General features: G+C 43.5%; 1 protein-coding gene across 2 annotated transcripts in view; it reads left to right on the top strand.

Annotated features, from left to right (window-relative positions):
- Nucleotides 1-3422, top strand: part of PPP1R7 (protein phosphatase 1 regulatory subunit 7) — a 74572-nt gene extending 71150 nt beyond the window's left edge. For both annotated transcript variants that reach the window (XM_029615633.1, XM_029615634.1), the window contains one exon: nt 2771-3422. In XM_029615633.1, the coding sequence (XP_029471493.1) occupies nt 2771-2947 (177 nt within the window). In that variant the 3' untranslated portion in view covers nt 2948-3422. The remainder of the gene's footprint in view (nt 1-2770) is intronic.
- Nucleotides 3423-20590: the final 17168 nt, after the last annotated feature.

Genomic DNA, 20590 nt, shown 5'->3' on the forward strand with positions numbered 1-20590 from the left:
AAATCTGCTCAAGGAGGGCATTCTAGTCCATCCATATCTGAATGACTGGTTGATTTGAGCCAAGATACAGGAGAGGATCAGTTGGCATCTCACAAAGTGATCTGCCTCCTTCATGAGCTAGGTAGGGAGATGAACTTTGCCAAAAGCAGTTTACAGCTGACACAGACCTTGGATTACCTCAGAGAATGATTCGATATGGAGCAGAGCAGAGTGTACCTGCCAGAAAAGCCCACCCAGAAGTTGGTGACTCAAGTTCAGTCCTTGAGGATGGCAGTTCGTCCAATGGTGTGAATTTATCTACAGGTCTTGGGGTCAGTGGTGGCAATGATGGAAGTAGTAACCTGAGTGAGGGCGCATATGCGGCCATTTCAGCATGCAGTTTCTCTCACGAAGGAATCTGCAATCACAGGAGAACACAGTAAGGCTCTGCTTGTCGATGGAAGTGAGTGAGCAGTTGCTGTGGTGGTTCCAAATAGACCACCTTAGGAAAGGAGTGCCCTTGGAGACACCAGACTGGTTGATGCTCACGACAAACGCGAGCCTTCTAAGTTGAGGGGGCTCACTTTCAAGAGATAACACAAGGTCAGTGGAATGCCGAGGAACAACAGTGAATCATCAATTGTTTGGAAGCATGGGCAGTTTGCTGACCACTTGGCAGGTTGAGCGGTGAGAGTGATGTCAAACAGTGCCACAACAGTTGCCTACATAAATCATCAGGACGGAACCAGAAATCATCAGGTCTCGGTGGAGAAAGATGCTCTCATGGCATGGGTAGAGCAACATTCTCAGGCATTATTCGCCTATCACATTGCTGGAAAGGACACGGTGAGGGCCAACTTTCTCAGCGGACAGACCTTATACTCAGGAGAGTGGGTGCTGGCAGATGACACTTTTCAGCTCATAGTTTCTCGATGGGATTAGCTATAACTGGATTTAATGGTGAGCTACAACAATGTGAAGGTGCCATGGTTCTACAGTCATAGAAAGGACCCAAGAGCATTAGGAATCGATGCTTTTGTCCACCAGTGGCCACAGAGTGGGGTGTTATGTTTTCCCTCCCTGGCCAATGGTTGGCAGGGTAATTTGGAAGATTGCAGGTCATAGCGAGACCATGCTTCTTGTGGCTCTGGATTGGCCACAGAGACCGTGGTATGTCTACCTCCAACAACTCCTAGTGGGTACTCAGGGAGGATTTTCTGCATCAGGGGCCAATCATGCATAAGGATCCAGGTTAGTTTTGTCTTATGGCATTGCCCTTGATATGGCTTGTCTGCTGAGGCTTGGTTATTTTCCAACAGTGATATCCACATAAATTGAGCCTAGAAGGCAGGATGAAACTTAAGAAAAAGTTTATTGTACTTTTTTTTTTTTTTTTTTTTTTAACTTTTAGCCTACATTCTAGGATTTCAGCATGCATGTCTGCAATTTTAAATAATTCCAAAGTCTAATCAGTTCAGATTCACAGTGCAATATTAGCTTTATAGGAAAAAACTTTTCAAAGCACCCTAACAAGTTGCTGTCTGCCTCCATCTGCTGGTAGGGGAATATAGCTCACTTGTCTGGCCTGGACTGGACTGGGTGGGCAGGACTTAAGGAAAGAAAATTAGCAAGTAAGACTAATTTCACCTTCTGGTGCTTACTAAAGAGCAGTTTGAAAAGTAAATATGTGGGAGACCTCATGAAGTTGTTGAATTTTTGCCTGGGAAGGTAATATGGGAGAACAATGGGTCAATACTGGCTATAGTATATGATAGTATCTTGGGATAGCCAGATGGAAAGAGAAGGAGAGAGGAGAGCTTGCAAGAAATATTAAGTAGAAAAAAATACATTTTCATTGTGTGAAAAATCTATTGTCGCTTGGCCTAGGAATGTGTGAGGACGTATGCAAAGGTCAGCCACTTTCTGCAGCATTTCTACAGGCAAACCATCTGACAATACATATACAGCGCAGCTCACTGCTTCAATGACAGGGGGGAATTAAGATAAGAGGATTTACATTCAGACAGCTACCAACTAGGATTCAATTGCATAGTCTGGGAAAACAAATAATCGTGGGAGTGGCTTGCTTGTTGCGGCGGTTAGTACCCCGAACCAATGCTTCACTTTGAATACATATACAGCGCAGCTCACTGCTTCAATGGCAGGAGGGATGAAGAAAAAAGGATTTATATTAAGACTAAATTGCACAGGATGGGTAAACAAATAAGCGTGGGAGTAGCTTGCTTATTGCGGCGGTTACTACCCCTAACCAATTAGGCTTGATACTTCATTTTTATGCAGCTCCAGCACTTCTCTCTACATGAATGACAGAGGTGGAAGGAAAATTAGAACCAAAAAGTTACCAATAAGGGTCCTGACTTCAGCGGTCAGAGTAACAGATAACTGTGAAAGCTTGCTGGGCAGACTGAATGGGCCGTATGGTCTTCTTCTGCCGTCACTTCTATGTTTATATAACAAATGGCTACAGTTCTTACGGTTAGACACAACAATTTAAAGATGCCAATATAGTTGGCACCGATTTCTACCCTCTTTGGCAGCTGCAAGGTCATGTTGGATGAGGCTGGACTGAGTGTCTACAGATGCAGGGAAGCTTATACTGTCATTGCCCACATTGTACCTTTTCTGTAGGAGAAATATCAGTTTTCACTGCGACTGCACTCAGTTCACTGTTTTAAGAAAAAATTGATAGAAAATTTGAAGAAACAACTTAATGTGGGATTTCAGGGTTTTATCCCATTCCAGTGTTCTTACTTAAATGTCTCATTTTCAGATGAACGACAATTTGATTGAGAGCTGGAGTGACCTAGATGAACTGAAAGGAGCCAAGACTCTGGAGACAGTCTACCTTGAGAGGAACCCCTTACAGAAGGATCCACAGTACCGACGCAAAATCATGCTTGCGCTGCCATCTGTCCGGCAGATCGATGCCACCTTTGTCCGGTTCTGAACAGCTACCCCCACTGTCCTATTTCTTTCACAGTCTTCCCTTATATCCTCCACCCTCATCTGACCACCTCCCATGTCCACCCCACACTCCACTACAGTGTGCATTCTAGAAGGGTGTACACATGGGATATTGTCACTCATCTTGAGAAGCCAGACACCAAATAGATCTTTTAGCTATTGCATTGAACTTTAAATCCTACACACTAAGGCAACCAAAAATACATTGATGGTCTATTGGCTCATGGCCCTGCATAGCAGGACCACTGACTTCTTGCCTCCACCTGTCTTTCACCCCTTCTCTTTATCCCTCTTAAGAGTCATGCCGTACTTCCAGCGGGCTTCCCTACATCTACCCCTCCTTAACTCATCAGGTCGTAGAGATACAATCTCAGAAACACACTTGTGCAACCTAACAATACAAGCTTCAAATAAAATTGGAGACATGTACAATTTTTCCTTTTTTTTTTTTTTTTTTTTTTAATTATTGTTATTAAATCTTATGACACAATTCCCTTGGTTGCCTACTGAGTCTTTTTAACACAGATTCTAGTGCCTTCAGTTACTTGTTTTGTTTTTGCACCAGTTTGTTTTCCATTGTTTTATTGCCCTCTGAAGACTCCTTGGTGATTGTGGCTAGAGGAAAACACCATAAGTTGGTCTGCACAGTGTACAGCTCTGTGCTCTCCCCACTGGGCCTGAGCATATCCCCTCTATGGTGTGCTTGATTCTAAGGCTCATGGACTGCAGGCATGCCAAAGGCCTAGCCCCATTACCTCTGCCTAATTCTCAGATTGCAAGGAGAAGCAGAAGGAAAGCCGATCAATTGAAAGTTCCTATACCCCTCAGCACAAGGTTGATCCCAGTGGAGGTAATTCTTTATTTGGTCTACTTACAGCTTGACTTCACCCAGTCTGTGATTTATTGTAGCTGCCAATAAGTGAAATATCATGTAGCCCTAATTTTTACTAGCCTAGCTGAGTCTATTTAAGTCTCCATTTCATTACTCTTCCACTGAGGAGAATAGCAATTCCTGGTACGTACCCGGATCAGTCCAGACTGTGGGTTATGCCTCCCTTCCAGCAGATGGAGACAGAAAAAACTTGAAGGGCACCCTCTCTTAACCTGGTGTGCCACCTGCATCTCTTCAGTATTTCTCTGTGTCCAGCAGATTGAGGTGGTGCAAACCCTGCATTCTTGCCCTGATCTTGGGGTTAAGGCAGTTTCTTCCTAAAAATATTTAAAAAAAAAGAGCAAATATGGCATCTCCCAGCTGTTCAAACCCACCGTCTTAGTGATAGTGGGTATGGGGAGAGCGTTATTTGTATGTGATTTATTGTAATCTGCTCTGGGTCTTTGATTAAGTGCAGGAAATCAAATATGATTTATTTTATATATTATACCTCCTAAGAACCCAGAATCCATGAAATGAGACTGAAGAGGAATGAGTAAACAATAAAATGGCAGTTTAGTTTCAACAGTGATAAATGCAAAGTATTGCAAATGTGGGGTAAAAACTCATTTACACAACAGTGGGCTATTTACACTCAGGAAACTTTTATTGGAGTAATCTAACTATACTAAAGAGGAAAGTTGCCCTGCATCTGCATCACCTGTATGCAACTGCACCTGTACCTTGGCAGTTAGGCTGTTGAAGGGCTGAGGATGAGGCATGGGCAAGGCCCCTGGTCTCCTGTGATTTTGCAGGTGTGGGAATTTGCTTCTTCCTGTGGAATGTGTAGTTCCCTATGGAACCCCATGGGAGAACAGGAAGCTGGCTCCAACGTTGCCTGCCGGGTAAGGATGCTGCAGAAAAACCCTTTCCATTCCGAGTCCAAAGCCTCTTAAACCCCTTCATGGGCCATAGTCTGCATCTCCCCCCCCCTCCCCCACATCCATCCATGCATGCCTGTGTGTGTGGAATAGGATTGTGGTAGCACATCTGGATGTCTGTTCCTCTTCTGCCAGCTGGGCATGACTGCTGCTTTCCACCGTGGGACAATACAGTCCCAAGGTTGAAAACAGCAGTCAAGCCTGGCCAGCAAAGGAAGAAGGCAGGGCCTGATTTACTGCTGCAGTTTTACTCCTTGCAGTGACCAGTGCTGGGGGAGGGAAAAATGAGGGAGATAAGAGAAGCTGGAAGGGGAGGAGGGCCTTAGAGACCCTGGAGGTTGTGGGGAATATGGAAAAGAGGTCTTAGGGGATGGGGATGAATTTGTGAAATGGTGAGGCTAGAGGGGGAAAAAGGGTAGAGGTGATTCTATGAAAGGGAGAAGTAGGATAGTGGAAAAAACAGATGAGTGAAATGGTGAGACTGGGGGATGGGTGTGATTGACTGAAATGGAGAGGCTGGAGGGGATAAGGATAAGGGAGTCAGTTGGACCGTTAGATGATCGAGGGGTTAAAGGGGCACTTAGAGAAGATAATTTAATCTTTCCGCGATTGCCTTATTTTTTTTTCATCAGTGTTTACTGAAGAGGATGTTGGGGAGGTACCCGTAATGGAGAAGGTTTTCATGGGTAATGATTCAGATGGACTGAACCAAATCATGGTGAACCTAGAAGATGTGGTAGACCTGATTGATAAACTGAAGAGAAGTAAATCACCTAGACCGGATGGTATACACCCCAGAGTTCTGAAGGAACTAAAAAATGAAATTTCAGACCTATTAGTAAAAATTTGTAACCTATCATTAAAATCATCCATTGTACCTGAAGACTGGAGGATAGCTAATGTAACCCCCATATTTAAAAAGGGCTCCAGGGGAGATCCGGGAAATTACAGACCGGTTAGCCTGACTTCAGTGCCAGGAAAAATAGTGGAAAGTGTTCTAAACATCAAAATCACAGAACATATAGAAAGACATGGTTTAATGGAACAAAGTCAGCATGGCTTTACCCAAGGCAAGTCTTGCCTCACAAATCTGCTTCACTTTTTTGAAGGAGTTAATAAACATGTGGATAAAGGTGAACAGGTAGATGCAGTGTTCTTGGATTTTCAGAAGGCATTTGACAAAGTTCCTCATGAGAGACTTCTAGGAAAAGTAAAAAGTCATGGGATAGGTGGTGATGTCCTTTCGTGGATTGCAAGCTGGCTAAAAGACAGGAAACATAGAGTAGGATTAAATGGACAATTTTCTCAGTGGAAGTAAGTGGGCAGTGGAGTGCCTCAGGGATCTGTACTGGGACCCTTACTTTTCAATATATTTATAAATGATCTGGAAAGAAATACGACGAGTGAGGTAATCAAATTTGCAGATGATGCAAAATTGTTCAGAGTAGTTAAATCACAAGCAGATTGTGATAAATTGCAGGAAGACCTTGTGAGGCTGGAAAATTGGGCATCTAAATGGCAGATGAAATTTAATGTGGACAAGTGCAAGGTGATGCATATAGGGAAAAATAACCCATGCTATAGTTACACAATATTAGGTTCCATATTAGGTGCTACTAACCAAGAAAGAGATCTAGGCGTCATAGTGGATAACACATTGAAATCGTCGGTTCAGTGTGCTGCGGCAGTCAAAAAAGCAAACAATGTTGGGCATTATTAGAAAGGGAATGTTGAATAAAACGGAAAATGTCATAATTCCTCTTTATCGCTCCATGGTGAGACCGCACCTTGAATATTGTGTACAATTCTGGTTGCTGCATCTCAAAAAAGATATAATTGCGATGGAGAAGATACAGAGAAGGACTACCAAAATGATAAAGGGAATGGAACAGCTCCCCTATGAGGAAAGATTAAAGAGGTTAGGACTTTTCAGCTTGGAGAAGAGACGGCTGAGGGGGGATATGATAGAGGTGTTTAAAATCATGAGAGGTCTAGAACGGGTAGTTGTGAATCGGTTTTTTACTCTTTCGAATAATAGAAAGACTAGGGGGCATTCCATGAAGTTAGCATGTGGTACATTTAAAACTAATCGGAGAAAGTTCTTTTTCACTCAACGCACAGTTAGGCTCTGGAATTTGTTGCCAGAGGATGTGGTTGGTGCATTTGGTGTAACTGTGTTTAAAAGAGGATTGGATAAGTTCTTGGAGGAGAAATCCATTACCTGCTATTAATTAAGTTGACTTAGAAAATAGCCACTGCTATTACTAGCAACGGTAACATGGAATAGACTTAGTTTTTGGGTACTTTCCAGGTTCTTATGGCCTGGATTGGCCACTGTTGGAAACAGGATGCTGCGCTTGATGGACTCTTGGTCTGACCCAGTATGGCATATTCTTATGTTCTTAGGGAAAGAGATTATGGGCTGTGTGAGGGGATAGGCTGGAAGGAATAAGGAAAAGAAGTGGATTGTGGTAAAGTGGCTAGGAGATGGGGGTGTGATGGAGGGGCTGGGGAAATGGAGTTATGTAATCGGGGAGTGGGGAAGCAGGATTTCTGGGAAAGGGCTGGATGGCTGTATGTGTCTGTGTGTGATTATGGGCAGGTGAGATGGGGCCACGAAAAGAACTGGGAGTTCAGACAAGATGTAGGTTGTGAAAGAGGGTAGAGACCTGAGGTTGGGATTTGAGGGGCAGAGCAGGGTTGAAGCCACAGGAGGGACACCTGTCCCAAGATCTCCATCTCCTCCCTACAAGATCTCAGGACCTTCCTCTATTCCCCATCCCCAGTCCTCCCTTTCTTCCCATCTACCTATCCCTCTTCTCCCAGCCCTGTTCCCTGTTCTTTCTCCTTTCACTCTCTTTCTTTATCCTTCCTTTGTCCACATCCTCTTCTCCCGCTGTGTCCATGCCTCATCTCCTACCTGAGATTCCTTCTCTCTCTATTTCTAGTCCCCTCCCCCTCCCTCCTCTCAAGCACCAATCATTAAGATCCCTTTTCTTTAATAAATTAGTTGGACTTAGAAGTGGCAGAAAATGACTTTTTATAAAGTTTAAATTACAATATTTAAATTGCAAATGTATGCAACAGTATGCAAATGTCCAATGTAATTGCCAAAGAATTACCAGGAGATCCCCAGGGAGAACTGTACTGGCACCAGCAACTGGGGAGAGGTGCAGGGGTGGCCTCTCCCATCAGACCTAGGTCCTTGAGTCTCCTGGCTTATTTGGGCATCGGTTGGCAAAGTTCCTGGAAACTGCACAATAAGGGCACAGGTTTAGACTGCAGTATTGTGGCTTCTCTTTTGTATATATTTTAAATTGGTCAACCTGCATGGCTTCTAATACCGATCTGGGTTCAGGAAATGCATGTGAGATCACAGGTCATTGGAAATTAGGGGCAAGATGGGCAGGACAGCAAATCGAGCCAGTTTCCAAGACCTGTCCCGGAATCTTAGGTCTAGACAGATGGCTTGGCTGATTAGACCAGCGGTTCTCAACCAGTGTTCTTCGATGAACACTGCTGCCATTTAGAGGTGTGAATCGTGTAATCGATCGTCTTAACGATCGATTTTGGCTGGGGGGAGGGAAATCTGATCGAGTTTTGTTTTTTTCTAAAAATCGTTAAAAATCGTAAATCGGGGGAGGGCGGGAAAACCGGCACACCAAAAAAACCCTAAAACCCACCCGAACCTTTAAAACAAATCCCCCACCCTCCCCAACCTCCCCCCCCAAATGTTTTAAATTACCTGGGGTCCAGTGGGGGGTCCCGACGCGATCTCCTCCCGCTCTCTGGCCACCGCTGCGTTGAGAAATGGTGCCGGTGGCCCTTTGCCCTTATGTGACAGGGCAAAGGTAGCGCCGGTGCCATTTTGTTTCCTGGCTCCCGACGTCACGCGTGCGGGAGATCGCCCCCGGACCCCCGCTGGACCCCCAGGGACTTTTGGCCAGCTTGGGGGGGGCCTCCTGACCCCCACAAGACTTGCCAAAAGTCCAGCGGGGGTCCGGGAGCGACCTCCTGCACGCGGGCCGTATTGCCAATCTTCAAAATGGCGCCGGCGCTACCTTTGCCCTTACTATGTCATACGGGCGACCGTAGCCCGTATGACATAGTGAAGATTGGCAATACGGCCCACGTGCAGGAGGTCGCTCCCGGACCCCCGCTGGACTTTTGGCAAGTCTTGTGGGGGTCAGGAGGCCCCCCCCCCAAGCTGGCCAAAAGTCCACGGGGGTCCGGGGGCGATCTCCCGCACGCGTGACGTCGGGAGCCAGGAAACAAAATGGTGCCGGCGCTACCTTTGCCCTGTCACATAAGGGCAAAGGGCCACCGGCGCCATTTCTCAACGCAGCGGTGGCCAGAGAGCGGGAGGAGATCGCGTCGGGACCCCCCCACTGGACCCCAGGTAATTTAAAACATTTTGGGGGGGGGTTCAGGAGGGTGGGGGATTTGTTTTAAAGGTTCGGGTGGGTTTTAGGGTTTTTTTGGTGTGCCGGTTTTCCCGCGCCCTATTTAACGCTACAATACAAATGCCACTGACGATAAATCGGGGGCATTTGTATTGTATCGTGTATCTAACGATTTTGGACGATTTTAAAATTATCTGACGATAATTTTAATCATTCAAAAACGATTCACATCCCTACGCCATTCCTGTTCAGGCTATCAGCACATTCAAGTCCAGAGAGGAATGGCAGCAGTGTTCATGGAAGCCAGCTACAGCAGCATGGCCTTTTCTTCTTCCTGCCCCTGCGGCCCGGAAGTGGAAGTGATGTTTACTGGGCATGTGGGAAGAAGAAAGGGCCATGCTGCTGTTGCCACTGCTGCAAACATTATGTCCCAAGGCTCCCTCCACCTCCCACGATTGCAGGAGCACTTCCATCTCCTTTCTGAGACAGTCCTTTACAGCCGCAGACCTGGGGCATCTAATTGATGGATTTCCCAAACAGCTGCATTCTCAGTTGACTACTCTGCACTATGATGATCGCAGCACATGAAAACATCTGAGTGCTGCCTTTTTACTGCTGTGGGACTGGAGGGAGTCACTCCTGCTGTAGTTCCCAGCCTGTCATGTCTCTGCTTTAATAGCAGCACACTGGCTGCTCTTCTCAAGTCTCTCAGTGCAGATCCAGGATGCCTCGTGCTGTAGCTGCCATGTGTGTTGGGAGTGGGGGTGAGTGAGATAGAGTGAGCCAGCATGTGTGTGAGAATGTGTGTGATTGAGACTCTAAGTAAGAGAGAGAAAGCATGTGAGAGAGAGAGACTGATTAGGGAGGACTGTTGTGTGAGAGAGAGGGTGGTCAGGGAGGTGACTGTGTGTGAGAGAGATAGGATAGGGAGTTGACTGGTGTGTGATTAAAAATTGGTCAGGGAGGTGACTGAGAGGAAGAGAGATTGGTCAGGGAGGTGGCTGTGTGAGGAAAAGAGTGGTCAGGGAGGTGACTGGTGTATGCGTGAGAGAGAGATTGGTCAGGGAGGTGACTGGTGTGTGTGAGAGAGAAAGATTGGTCAGGGTGGTGAATGCTTCATTTTTTTTTAAGGGGCTAATAAACATGGAAAAAGGTGAGTCAGTGGATGTAGTATATTTGTATTTTCAGAAGGCGTTTGACAAAGTCCCTCATGTGAGGCTTCTAAGAAAACTAAAAAGTCATGGGATAGGAGGCGATGTCTTTTCGTGGATTACAAACTGGTTAAAAGACAGGAAACAGAGAGTAGGATTAAATGGTCAATTTTCTTAGTGGAAAAGGGTAAACTGGATCTGTACTTGGACCGATGCTTTTCAATATATTTATAAATGATCTGGAAAGGAATATGACTAGTGTGGTAATCAAATTTGCAGATGATACAAAATTATTCAGAGTAGTTAAATCACAAGCGGATTGTGATAAATTGCAGGAAGACCTTGCGAGACTAGAAGATTCGGCATCCAAATGGCAGATGAAATTTAATGTGGACAAGTGCAAGGTGTTGTGTATAGGGAAAAATAACCCTTGCTGTAGTTACACGATGTTAGGTTCCATATTAGTAGTTCCCACCCAGGAAAAAGATCTAGGCATCATAATGGATAATACATTTAAATCCTCGCTCAGTGTGCTGCAGTAGTCAAAAAAGCACAGAATGTTAAGAATTATTAGGAAGGGAATGGTGGATAAAATGGAAAATGCCATAATGTTATTTATTTATTTGACAGCTTTTCTATACTGTCATTTAGTAATACCATCACAACGGTTTACACATTGAACAATACAAAATGTGAAATACAAAAATTCATAATAATAAAATATTAAAATATACAGATAAGTGCTAAAAACTAATATAGTATCAGTATAAAAGCAACTAAAAAACATAAAACAGGAAATATAAAAAGGTTAAGAATACAAAATAAAACCATAAAATAATAGGAAAAAAGTTAAAGATATCTGCCCTAAGAGTCTCCTATCTTATGCGTGAAGGCCTGTGTCTACAGCCAAGTTTTCAAATCCTTTTTAAATTTTCTGAAATCATGCTGCAATCTAAGGTCCAGTGGCATTGCATTCCAGATTTTGGGTCCTGCAAGAGATATTGCCCTCTCCCTGACCTGTGTGAGATGTGCTGATTTTACCAATGGAATCAGTAATAGGCCTTTGTTCGCTGATCTTAAATTTCTTTGGGGTGTATGGAGGCGAATTGTCGTGTTAAGCCAGTCTGCAAGTTCGTCGTATATTAATTTGTGTAGTGTACTAAGAATTTTATAATGTTTACGAAATTCAACCGGTAGCTGTGTAATTCAGCTAATATTGGTGTAATGTGGTCCTTTTTCCTGCCACCGGTTAATACTCTTGCTGCTGCATTCTGTAAAATTTGTGGTGGTCTAATGGTGGAAGATGGGAGGCCAAGTAGAAGAGCATTGCAATAGTCGGTACTAGCAAAAATTAAGGATTGTAGTATAGTTCTGTATCGCACCATGGTGAGATCACACCTTGAGTACTGTGTACACTTCTGGTCACTGCATCTCAAAAAAGATATAGTTGCACTGGAGAAGGTACAGAGAAAGGCAACCAAAATGATAAAGGGGATGGAAAGGCTAAAGATGTTAGGGCTATTCAGCTTGGAGAAGAGACGACTGAGGGGGATATAATAGAGGTCTTTAAAATCATGAGAGGTCTAGAACAGGTAGATTTGAATTGGTTATTTACGCTTTCAGATAATAGAAAGACTAGGGGGCACTCCATGAAGTTAGCAAATAGCACATTTACGACTAATCGGAGAAAAAAAAATTTTCATTCAACACACAATTAAGCTCTGGAGTTTGTTGCCAGAGGATGTGGTTAGGTGCATTTAGTGTAACTGGGTTTAAAAAAGGTTTGGATAAGTTCTTGAAGGAGAAGTTCATTAACTGCTATTAATCAAGTTGATTTAGGGATTAGCCACTGCTATTACTGGCATCAGTAGCATGGGATCTACTTAGTATTTGGGTACTTGCCAGGTACTTGTAGCCTGGATTGGCCACTGTTGGAAACAGGATGCTGGGCTTGATGGACCCTTGGTCTGACCCAGTATGGCAATTTCTTATGTTCTTATGTGTGAGAGAAAAAGAGATTGGTCCAGGAAGTGAATGATATGTGTTTATGATAGCAAGACTGGTCGGGGAGATGACTGGTGTGTGAGAGACAGAAAGTGTTTGTATGTGAGAGACAGACTAGTCATGGGCCCTAAGGAAGAGGAGCATGAGGACAGAGCTTCAGCAGCCATTGCTGCTTCTGGTGTGTGCTATTGGCCTGGAAGGGAAAGGAGTAGAAGAGTTGCTGGAAGAAGGTAAGTAAAAGTGGCTTTTTAAGTTTATCTTTCTTGATTGACTGCCATTTTAATTATTGAGTATTATGTGATGTGTCTGCTGTTTGAAATATTTTATTGGTGTTTGGAGACTTTTTAATAATTCTGTAAGTTTTTAATGATTGGATGTTATTCTATTTATCAGTTGGTTTTAAATATTTATTATATTATTCTAGTTTTAGAATTATTATTTATATTTCTTGAGGAATATATAAATAGAAATGTGTAGACATAAACTGAATTGGAAACAAAAGAAGCCAGACTGAGTACATGCAGTGCAACAATGGAAAACCAAAAACATTATCTTGATGGTCACTTTATTCTGTATTTGGTCAGGGTCTTGTCTGTGTTCTGCTTGTAGTTTATGTGTAGGGATCTATAGCAGCTTCACTTGTTCTGTTTTCCTAATAGGAGGTATATTGGTGTTTAGGGCCTGGTTAAATATTTGTAGCATTGCCTTTTCATAGGTAGGGTTGTTACTGTTTGTGTGAGTTCCATAATGCAGGTGTAGCTTTTTACGCATTAGTTTCTGTGCATTATTGCAGATCCTGGGAGCTATATTTCTGTTTCCATTTCTCCAGTTTTGCACTCCATGCATAGTGGCTTTATTGGGTTTCCATTCCAGTTTCTGTCTCCATATTTATAATTTTCAGTCTTTCTGTACTTATTGTAGGTCGATTCTATGTGTGTGACCTAGGTGAGGTATTTTACTAGCATGTAGGCATTTGTACCAATTTTAATTGTTATGTTTTCTCAAGAGGACATGCATTGGTGGTAAATTACTGTATTTTCATAAGGAGGGCTTTTGCGTCTGGTAGGAGAGAGAGTTTATGTTGCTGTTACTGAGATGTCACCAGAAATATCTTTTTTGTGTGGTGAATTGAACGGGGAATGTCCAAGTTCTGCTCTACATCCATTGTTCGGGATTTGGGGTGGTTCCTGTAGATGCAGAGTATAGGTGCAGAGTATAGGTTTACATTTAGCCCCATGATGATCATGTGTTCAGTGTGTCAGACATGTGAGAACCATCTGTCAGGTGTGTCCTGTCAGAAAAAAGGTTGCGAACCACTGGATTAGACCCTCTAGCATCTCATCTATATTCCAGGCTTCCAGCCAACTCCTCCTTTATACATTCTGAGAGCCCTTGCCTGAAGATGGAAATCAGACTGTCTGTCCCACTGTAGTTCTGAGGCCAGAGTGCGGAAGTGCACCGCATCGTCCCCTACAGACCAAGTACCTTGTCTCTTCCGCAGGAGGTTGGAGGCGGAGTGGCCAAGTCATGAAAGATTTGCCGGAATTCCCTCAAAAAAGCAATTCAGATCTCTCAGGAGAAAGTCATCTCTTTCCCAGATACGTGAGGCCCAGGCTAGGGTGGAGCTGTCCAACAATGACAGAATATAGGTTTCTTTCACACAGTCAGTGGGGAAACAAGGGTGCTTGAAGTTCAAACTGCATCCGACACAGATTTAAAAAGCCTCTACATTTCACAAGGTCGTCATCATACCTTGGCGAAAGTAGAAGCAAGGTGGGTATAGAAGACTGTACCACGGGTGTTGGAGCAGGAGCTTGAGCAGGTCTGGTTAACCATGTCTTGGAGATACCTAGCCATGGTGTTCAGCTGATTCTGCTGTTGCTGAAGTTGGTGTGCTAACCTGGCAATGATGGAGAACTGAGGCGAGTCCACCAAGCTCATGGCCTCAACAATCTGTAAAGGTTGATGTGGAGCCCTTGATGCTGTGGCATAGTTGATGCTAAGTGAATGTATGAGGCCTATGCCAGCAGCTGGCAAACGCGCCTTGTAGCAGGACAGACTGGAACTTCACCTTTACCAGCAACCTCCCCCGCAGCTTGAGCCTTTGGGTCCTGGCAGCCAGCAGGTCTTAGGCGGGTCCCTAGGGCAGAGACAAGAGCAAGAGTCCAATAGCATACCAGGGTTAGGACTGGCAGCGGGCAGACAAAATCAGAAACAGGCCAATGTCGGGGCAGGCTGTAAACAGGCAAAACGTGATCAGATCCAGGCAGAATGTCAAGATCTGGAAAGTCAATCCAAGGGAGGATGAAGACACACTGAAGACACTGGACAAAATGAACGATACAAAGCTGGATGAGGCAGGCTGGATGAAGGAAGCAGGAAAAGACAAGGAGAGCAGAACAAGGCAAGGACGAGAATAGACAAGGCAAGGCAGGAGAAGGCAAGCTTAAGACGCAGGAACTTGAAAACACTGGAAACACGCGCTGCAAAGCAGGAGACTCATTGCTGAGGCGAGAAATTGCTGCGATGCCTTGGGTTTAAATAGTCCAAAAGGCTGATGTCACCTGCTGCGCTAAGGCCAGGCCATGTCAGGGCTGACAGGAGAGACAAGGCTGCATGGTAGGCTGACTCCGGCAGCATTCAACCACCCTGAGACTGTCTGGCATCAGAGGTGAATGTCAATGTGGCTCGTGAGGCCTACCCTTGCGCCGCAAATCTTAACACTATGCTTGAAACTTTCCTGTGTCAAGCTAAGCCCTAAAATTATAGGTCCTTATGTCAGTGGTTCTTAACCTTTTTCCTGTCGTGACACATTTGACAGACTATTTATTTATTTACAAACTTTTTATGCAGTCATTCCAAACAAAGATCACAACGATTCACTGAGTTAAAACATACATAAAATAAAATACTTATATGTGTAACACACCGCTCTTAACGGTAAAAGTAATACTTAAGCTGAAATTAAAAAAAAAATGCCCAAGTATTGCTTTTACTGGTAAGAAACATTTCCAAACACCAATAAAACATTTCAAAGCAGCAGACACAAAGACCCAATAATTAAAACTAATAAGGACAATTTTAAAATCCTCTGCTCTCCATAACTGGGAACCTTTGATTTCCAGGGGCCCTGAGACTGTTTTGAATTAGTAGGAAATGAGATGGGTTTATTCATGCAAACACTTTCTCTCTCCCTTACACACATGCTCTTTCTCACACTCCCACAAATGCTCACTTTCTCACATACACACTCAATCGCACACTCACAAACATGCTCTTTCTCACTCAATCACACACAAACTTGCTCTTACACAGTCTCAATCACGCACACATGCTCTCTCACACATATGCTTTCAATCACACATGCTCTCTCTCACAGACACACAATCACACACACATGCTCTCTGTTATACAGATGCTTTCAATCACATACACGCAGTCACACACGGTCTCAATCTCACACACATGCTCTCTTAAACACACACACATACAACTTTCTCACTCCCTCACTTTCCCCTTTCTCCTCCAGAAGCACAAGTGGCAGCAGCATCCTCCTCCTCCTCCGCAGCCCCAAGAAAGAGGAAGTTTCCCATCGCTGTGGAGTCTGACACTGATCTGCTTCTTGTCCGTGCATCTCCTGCTGACTAATTGGCCCAGGCCAATGCTGTTCATACTTCTGACCACAGCATGGCATCTTCTTCCCACGTGCACATGGACCCACTGTACACCACTTCTTCTTCCAGGCCACAGGGGCAGGAAGAAGGAGAGACCATGCCTCTAGTGCTACTGCCCCCCCAAGTGCTTCCACTAACTTCTGCCGTGTTCCACCTGGGCTATCAGCATTTTCAAGCCTTCTTCATTCCTCTTTCATGTATCCCATAAGAGAACACAATAACTGGTTCATTGAAGGAGTTATGCAACAACAATCTTTAAGCACCTTGTATTCTAGAAAGGTATCCAGTAAAACAGCCTAAAGGACGTCTGGAAGTGGTCCTTGAAAGGGGGGGGGGGGTACTGGGAGGTCCCAATAGGCAGTTCTTGCCTCCCTCCAGCTGTAGGCTCTGGGGATTAGCTGGTCAGTCTTCCCAGATGTTTGGCCTGCACTTTGTGCTGGCAGCCATCTTGTTTCCTATCTGGACACACACACACATATGTTCCAGGCTTCCAGTCAGCAGGTTGCCAGAGGTTGGTTCTCGTTCTCTGGCCTCCTCATTGTCTCACTGCATTCTTCACTTCTCAGGATTTGCAGATTCACCTCATCTGAGCCTCCTGTTTCCAGTTCATTTATGCTTCATATTGTGTTCCTGCTGAGTCTTGGTTCAGTGTCTACTACCTAAGACCTGCTGACCACCAGCAGGTTCAACCTAAGGGGAAGGTGACCGATGAAGGCAGAAGTTCGAACCTGTCTGACATGTCTTGCCCGTGTACAGACCATGCCATCCTCGGGGTCCCACTCTCAGCAGACTACATCATCACAATACCTCACAATAGAATGGAGTAGCAGAGAGAAAAAAACCACCCCTTGGTGGGGATGACAAGAAGTAGGCTGCCAGATGTCAACCTTCCCAATAAATTCTGTGGAGAGGTAGTGATAGCCAACTACCTGCAGAACCTACCATCAAAAGTAGCTAAGGCCACACCATATGAGATGAGGCATGACGCAAAGCCCATTCATAAATTTGCTGGCTTTCAATTAGCAAGACAAGACTGGGCCCAGCTAAACAGGCTCAGGATAGGAAAAGGCCAATAAATGGACAACCTTCACCGCTGGGGCCTCAGAGCCAAACTGACAGGCACTTGTGGAGAGAAATAAACCATGCTGGACAATATCTAAGAGTGTGCCCTTGACAAACTAAGAGGTGGATTAATAACTTTGAACATAGCTGACAAGAAGAATCTTGCTTGGCTTTGTAGATTTACATTCACTAATTAAATTGAAAAAAAAAATCTAAATTTGTGGGATGGTGGCTCAATTATTTTTGTGAGATTTTTCACTTTACACAAAACTAATTTAATTCACTGCAGTGATTGTTAGAATTATATTACAACTGAGTCCTGCTCCCACCCACTCCACCCATGTTTACTCTCTGAGAAGTCCTGGAGTTACATCCTTGTGTGTCATAACACACTCATAGGCTGAGCCTTAAGATCCTATGCAACTTACTTCTTATGCCTTTGAAAATGTCAGGAGCACCGTACAAGATTTTCTATTGAGCTAATTCTGATAGTTTTGTGCAGAATTTTAACCAGGTCTACATTTGCTGTCTAAAATATAACTTGGTGAATTTTGTTTTGTACCACCACAAACCCCCTTCATTTCAATTCTGAATGCCCACACACAGCTCAGCCTTTGCACCTCACTCCTGCTATCCCAGTACCGAGACCGGTACAGAGCTCTGCTCTGTCCTGCAGCCACCCCAGCTCAGCCAATGCACCTCAGTCCTAACCTGCAACAACCCCTGCTAGTCCAGCACTGAGACCCATACAGAGCTCTGCCAGTGCACCTCACTCCTGCCCTGCAGCTCTTGCTGCTGTTCCTTTACTGAGACTCACATACACAACTCTGCTAATGCACCTCAGCCCTGATCTGTAGCACTCTCTGCTATTCTATAACTGAGACTCATGCATACAGTTCAGACAATGCATCTCAATCTTAGCATGCGTAATTCTTTTATTGCAACACATACAAATTAGAATTTTCTACATGATATACAATCATGTTACAAATGAATTTAAAAAAGTGCAAAAAATGAGCTCAACAAACTGATGAGAGCTGCAGAACCCTAAGTTTTAAATTCACCACAGACATTAAATTTATGTGAAAAATAGGCTGTCGGCAAGCCAAAACACGTGAGACCCTAATGGGTTGCCGTTGGTCTTCTCGATCATACACTCACAAAGAGTCTATTTGTAGAGTTTTATAATGCAAATAAAAATTCTTATCGTTCCATAATCATAAGCTCATAGAGTCAAACCAGAGCCTGACAGCTGATGTTTCATAAGCATAAAAACTGCTTCAGGGGCAAAACAAGTGAAAAATACTTAGTTCAAGTGGAAGAGATGCTGGCATCTGTTTGGAACACCATTTGAGCTAAATATTTTTCATTCGTTTTACCCTGAAGCGCTTTTATGCTTACGAAACATTAGCTGATGTTGGGCTATGGTTTGACTCTGACCTTATGATTATGGAAAGATAAGAATTTTTATTTGCATTATAAACTCTAAAAATAGACTCTTTGCGGGTATATTATCGAGAAAACTGCTGGCGACCCATTAGGGTCTCACGTGTTGTGGCTCGCTGACAGCCTATTTTTCACATATATTTGATGTTTGTGGTGAATTTACTAGTTAGGGTTCTGCAGCTCTCAGTTTGTTGAGAAAGTGTGTAAAGACATAACTGAACTAAAAACATCAAACATGAAAATCAAAACTAAAAACATACATACACTTGTTTTTTGTTCAGTGTAACAAGATGCTATGGTGTAGAAATTATAAAAGTTTGCACACTCATCCACAGCCACAAACTATTTCAGATATGTTTCTCTACTAGACTTCCTCAAATTAATTTTAATACTTATAAAATAGTAATAGCTCCAGAAGGCTAGTCAAGAATTGTATTGTGAGATCAACAACAGCTATAACCCTATAGATATATTTTTTTTGTTGTTTATTGACTTTTATTTTTGCACATTCAACTGGAATAACACAGTAACCACACTACTTTTTTTTTTTTTTTTTTTTTTTTTAAATCCAATAAACTATCAACTGACCTAACTAAGGTCCCATCTGGGGTTCTTCTCACAATTATTGCCACAGGATAGTCTCAGGTCATCACTTCTACTGTTCCACAGGGGCAGACTGCACTTCTTAGACGTCATAAATACCTACTGTATCTGGCTGTAACTCACCTTGAGGTATTGATGAAAAGATATGAACTAAATCTAAACCAATAATAAATAATCTCCATATTGAATGAGACCAGGGCTATCTCTAGGTTGGTGTGGTGCCCAATGAAGTACCTCTACCTCTATTACTATTTATAATTTCTAAAGAGCTATTAGATACAGGCAATGCTATACAGATACATACAAGAAGCAGTCCCAGGAGCTTACGAACATGTATGACAGACAAGTCTATGTGAAGTTTATTTATTGAAGAGAATTGGTTAGGATTGGTAAGCAGCATCAAAAAGATGAGGTTTTAAACTGGATTTTAATCCAGCCAGAGAGGGGGCTTGACGCATCAACTCAGGAAGTTTATTTCGGACATATGGTACAGCAAGGTGGGAAGCATGAAGTCAGGAGTTGACGGTAGAGAAGGGCACAGTTAAGACTGACTTGCTTGATGATGAGTTCATGAAAGAAGAGGAGAGATGAGAAGATAGCTGCAAAGTGAATTAATTTATAGGTGTGTAAGAGAGGCTTACTCCCTCCCTCCTTAACTCCCACTCACCCAAGGTTAATTCTTTGATCCATAGAGAATAAGAGGAGGGAAATTTTTCATAATTAAAGAAAAAAGGGAGCTACCCTTGCCTAATAAATAGATTGACTGTAGTTCCCTTGCAAATCATTTTCTAACAAACATAAAATAGAATAAATTTGAAGGACTTTACTTTAGACATCTGTACTCCCTCAGCATCTTCAAATATCTAACAACATTAGAATGCAAACAGCAGACCAGCAGTGAGATGGGGGCTACCCAGCCTTCTGCATAGCACACCAGTTGGCAAGAGCTTGTCTGTGTTAACTCAATTCAAAGAGCTTCTGGCTCTCAGAGAATGAGTCTGATCTCTGGAGGCTAGAGAGGCAGACCTGGAGAAGCTGAGGCAGACACAGAGGTTTATAGTTAAAATCTACAGGGACATAGTAAAGTCCCGACTCCAGTCTGGCAGCTCCTGTGCTCCTTTGAAGGAGCAAGGTCACCTTGATGGAGAACATCACCTTGATGTAGGAGGAAGAGATCCTGCAGCTAGGACTAGCTCTCCAGGAAATATAGTATTCTCTTGCACAAGGATAGGTCACTAAGGCCTTGTGCCTAGGAGGGAAGGATTAAGACAGCCATCATAGTTCATGATTCAGTCATTAAGAATGTTGATCCATTGATCCTATTACTATGCCCTTTGCAATGATGTCAACTTTGAATCTTATTCCAAAAGTATATGGTATTTGTAAAGATGTCAACTTTGAATCTGACAATAGCCAATTCAAATAATACTGTCCCTTAATTTAATTCTATTGTAATCTGCTTTGAAGCCAC

This window comes from Rhinatrema bivittatum, chromosome 9 (genome assembly GCF_901001135.1).
Source record: "Rhinatrema bivittatum chromosome 9, aRhiBiv1.1, whole genome shotgun sequence".
NCBI classification, from domain to species: Eukaryota; Metazoa; Chordata; class Amphibia; order Gymnophiona; family Rhinatrematidae; genus Rhinatrema; species Rhinatrema bivittatum.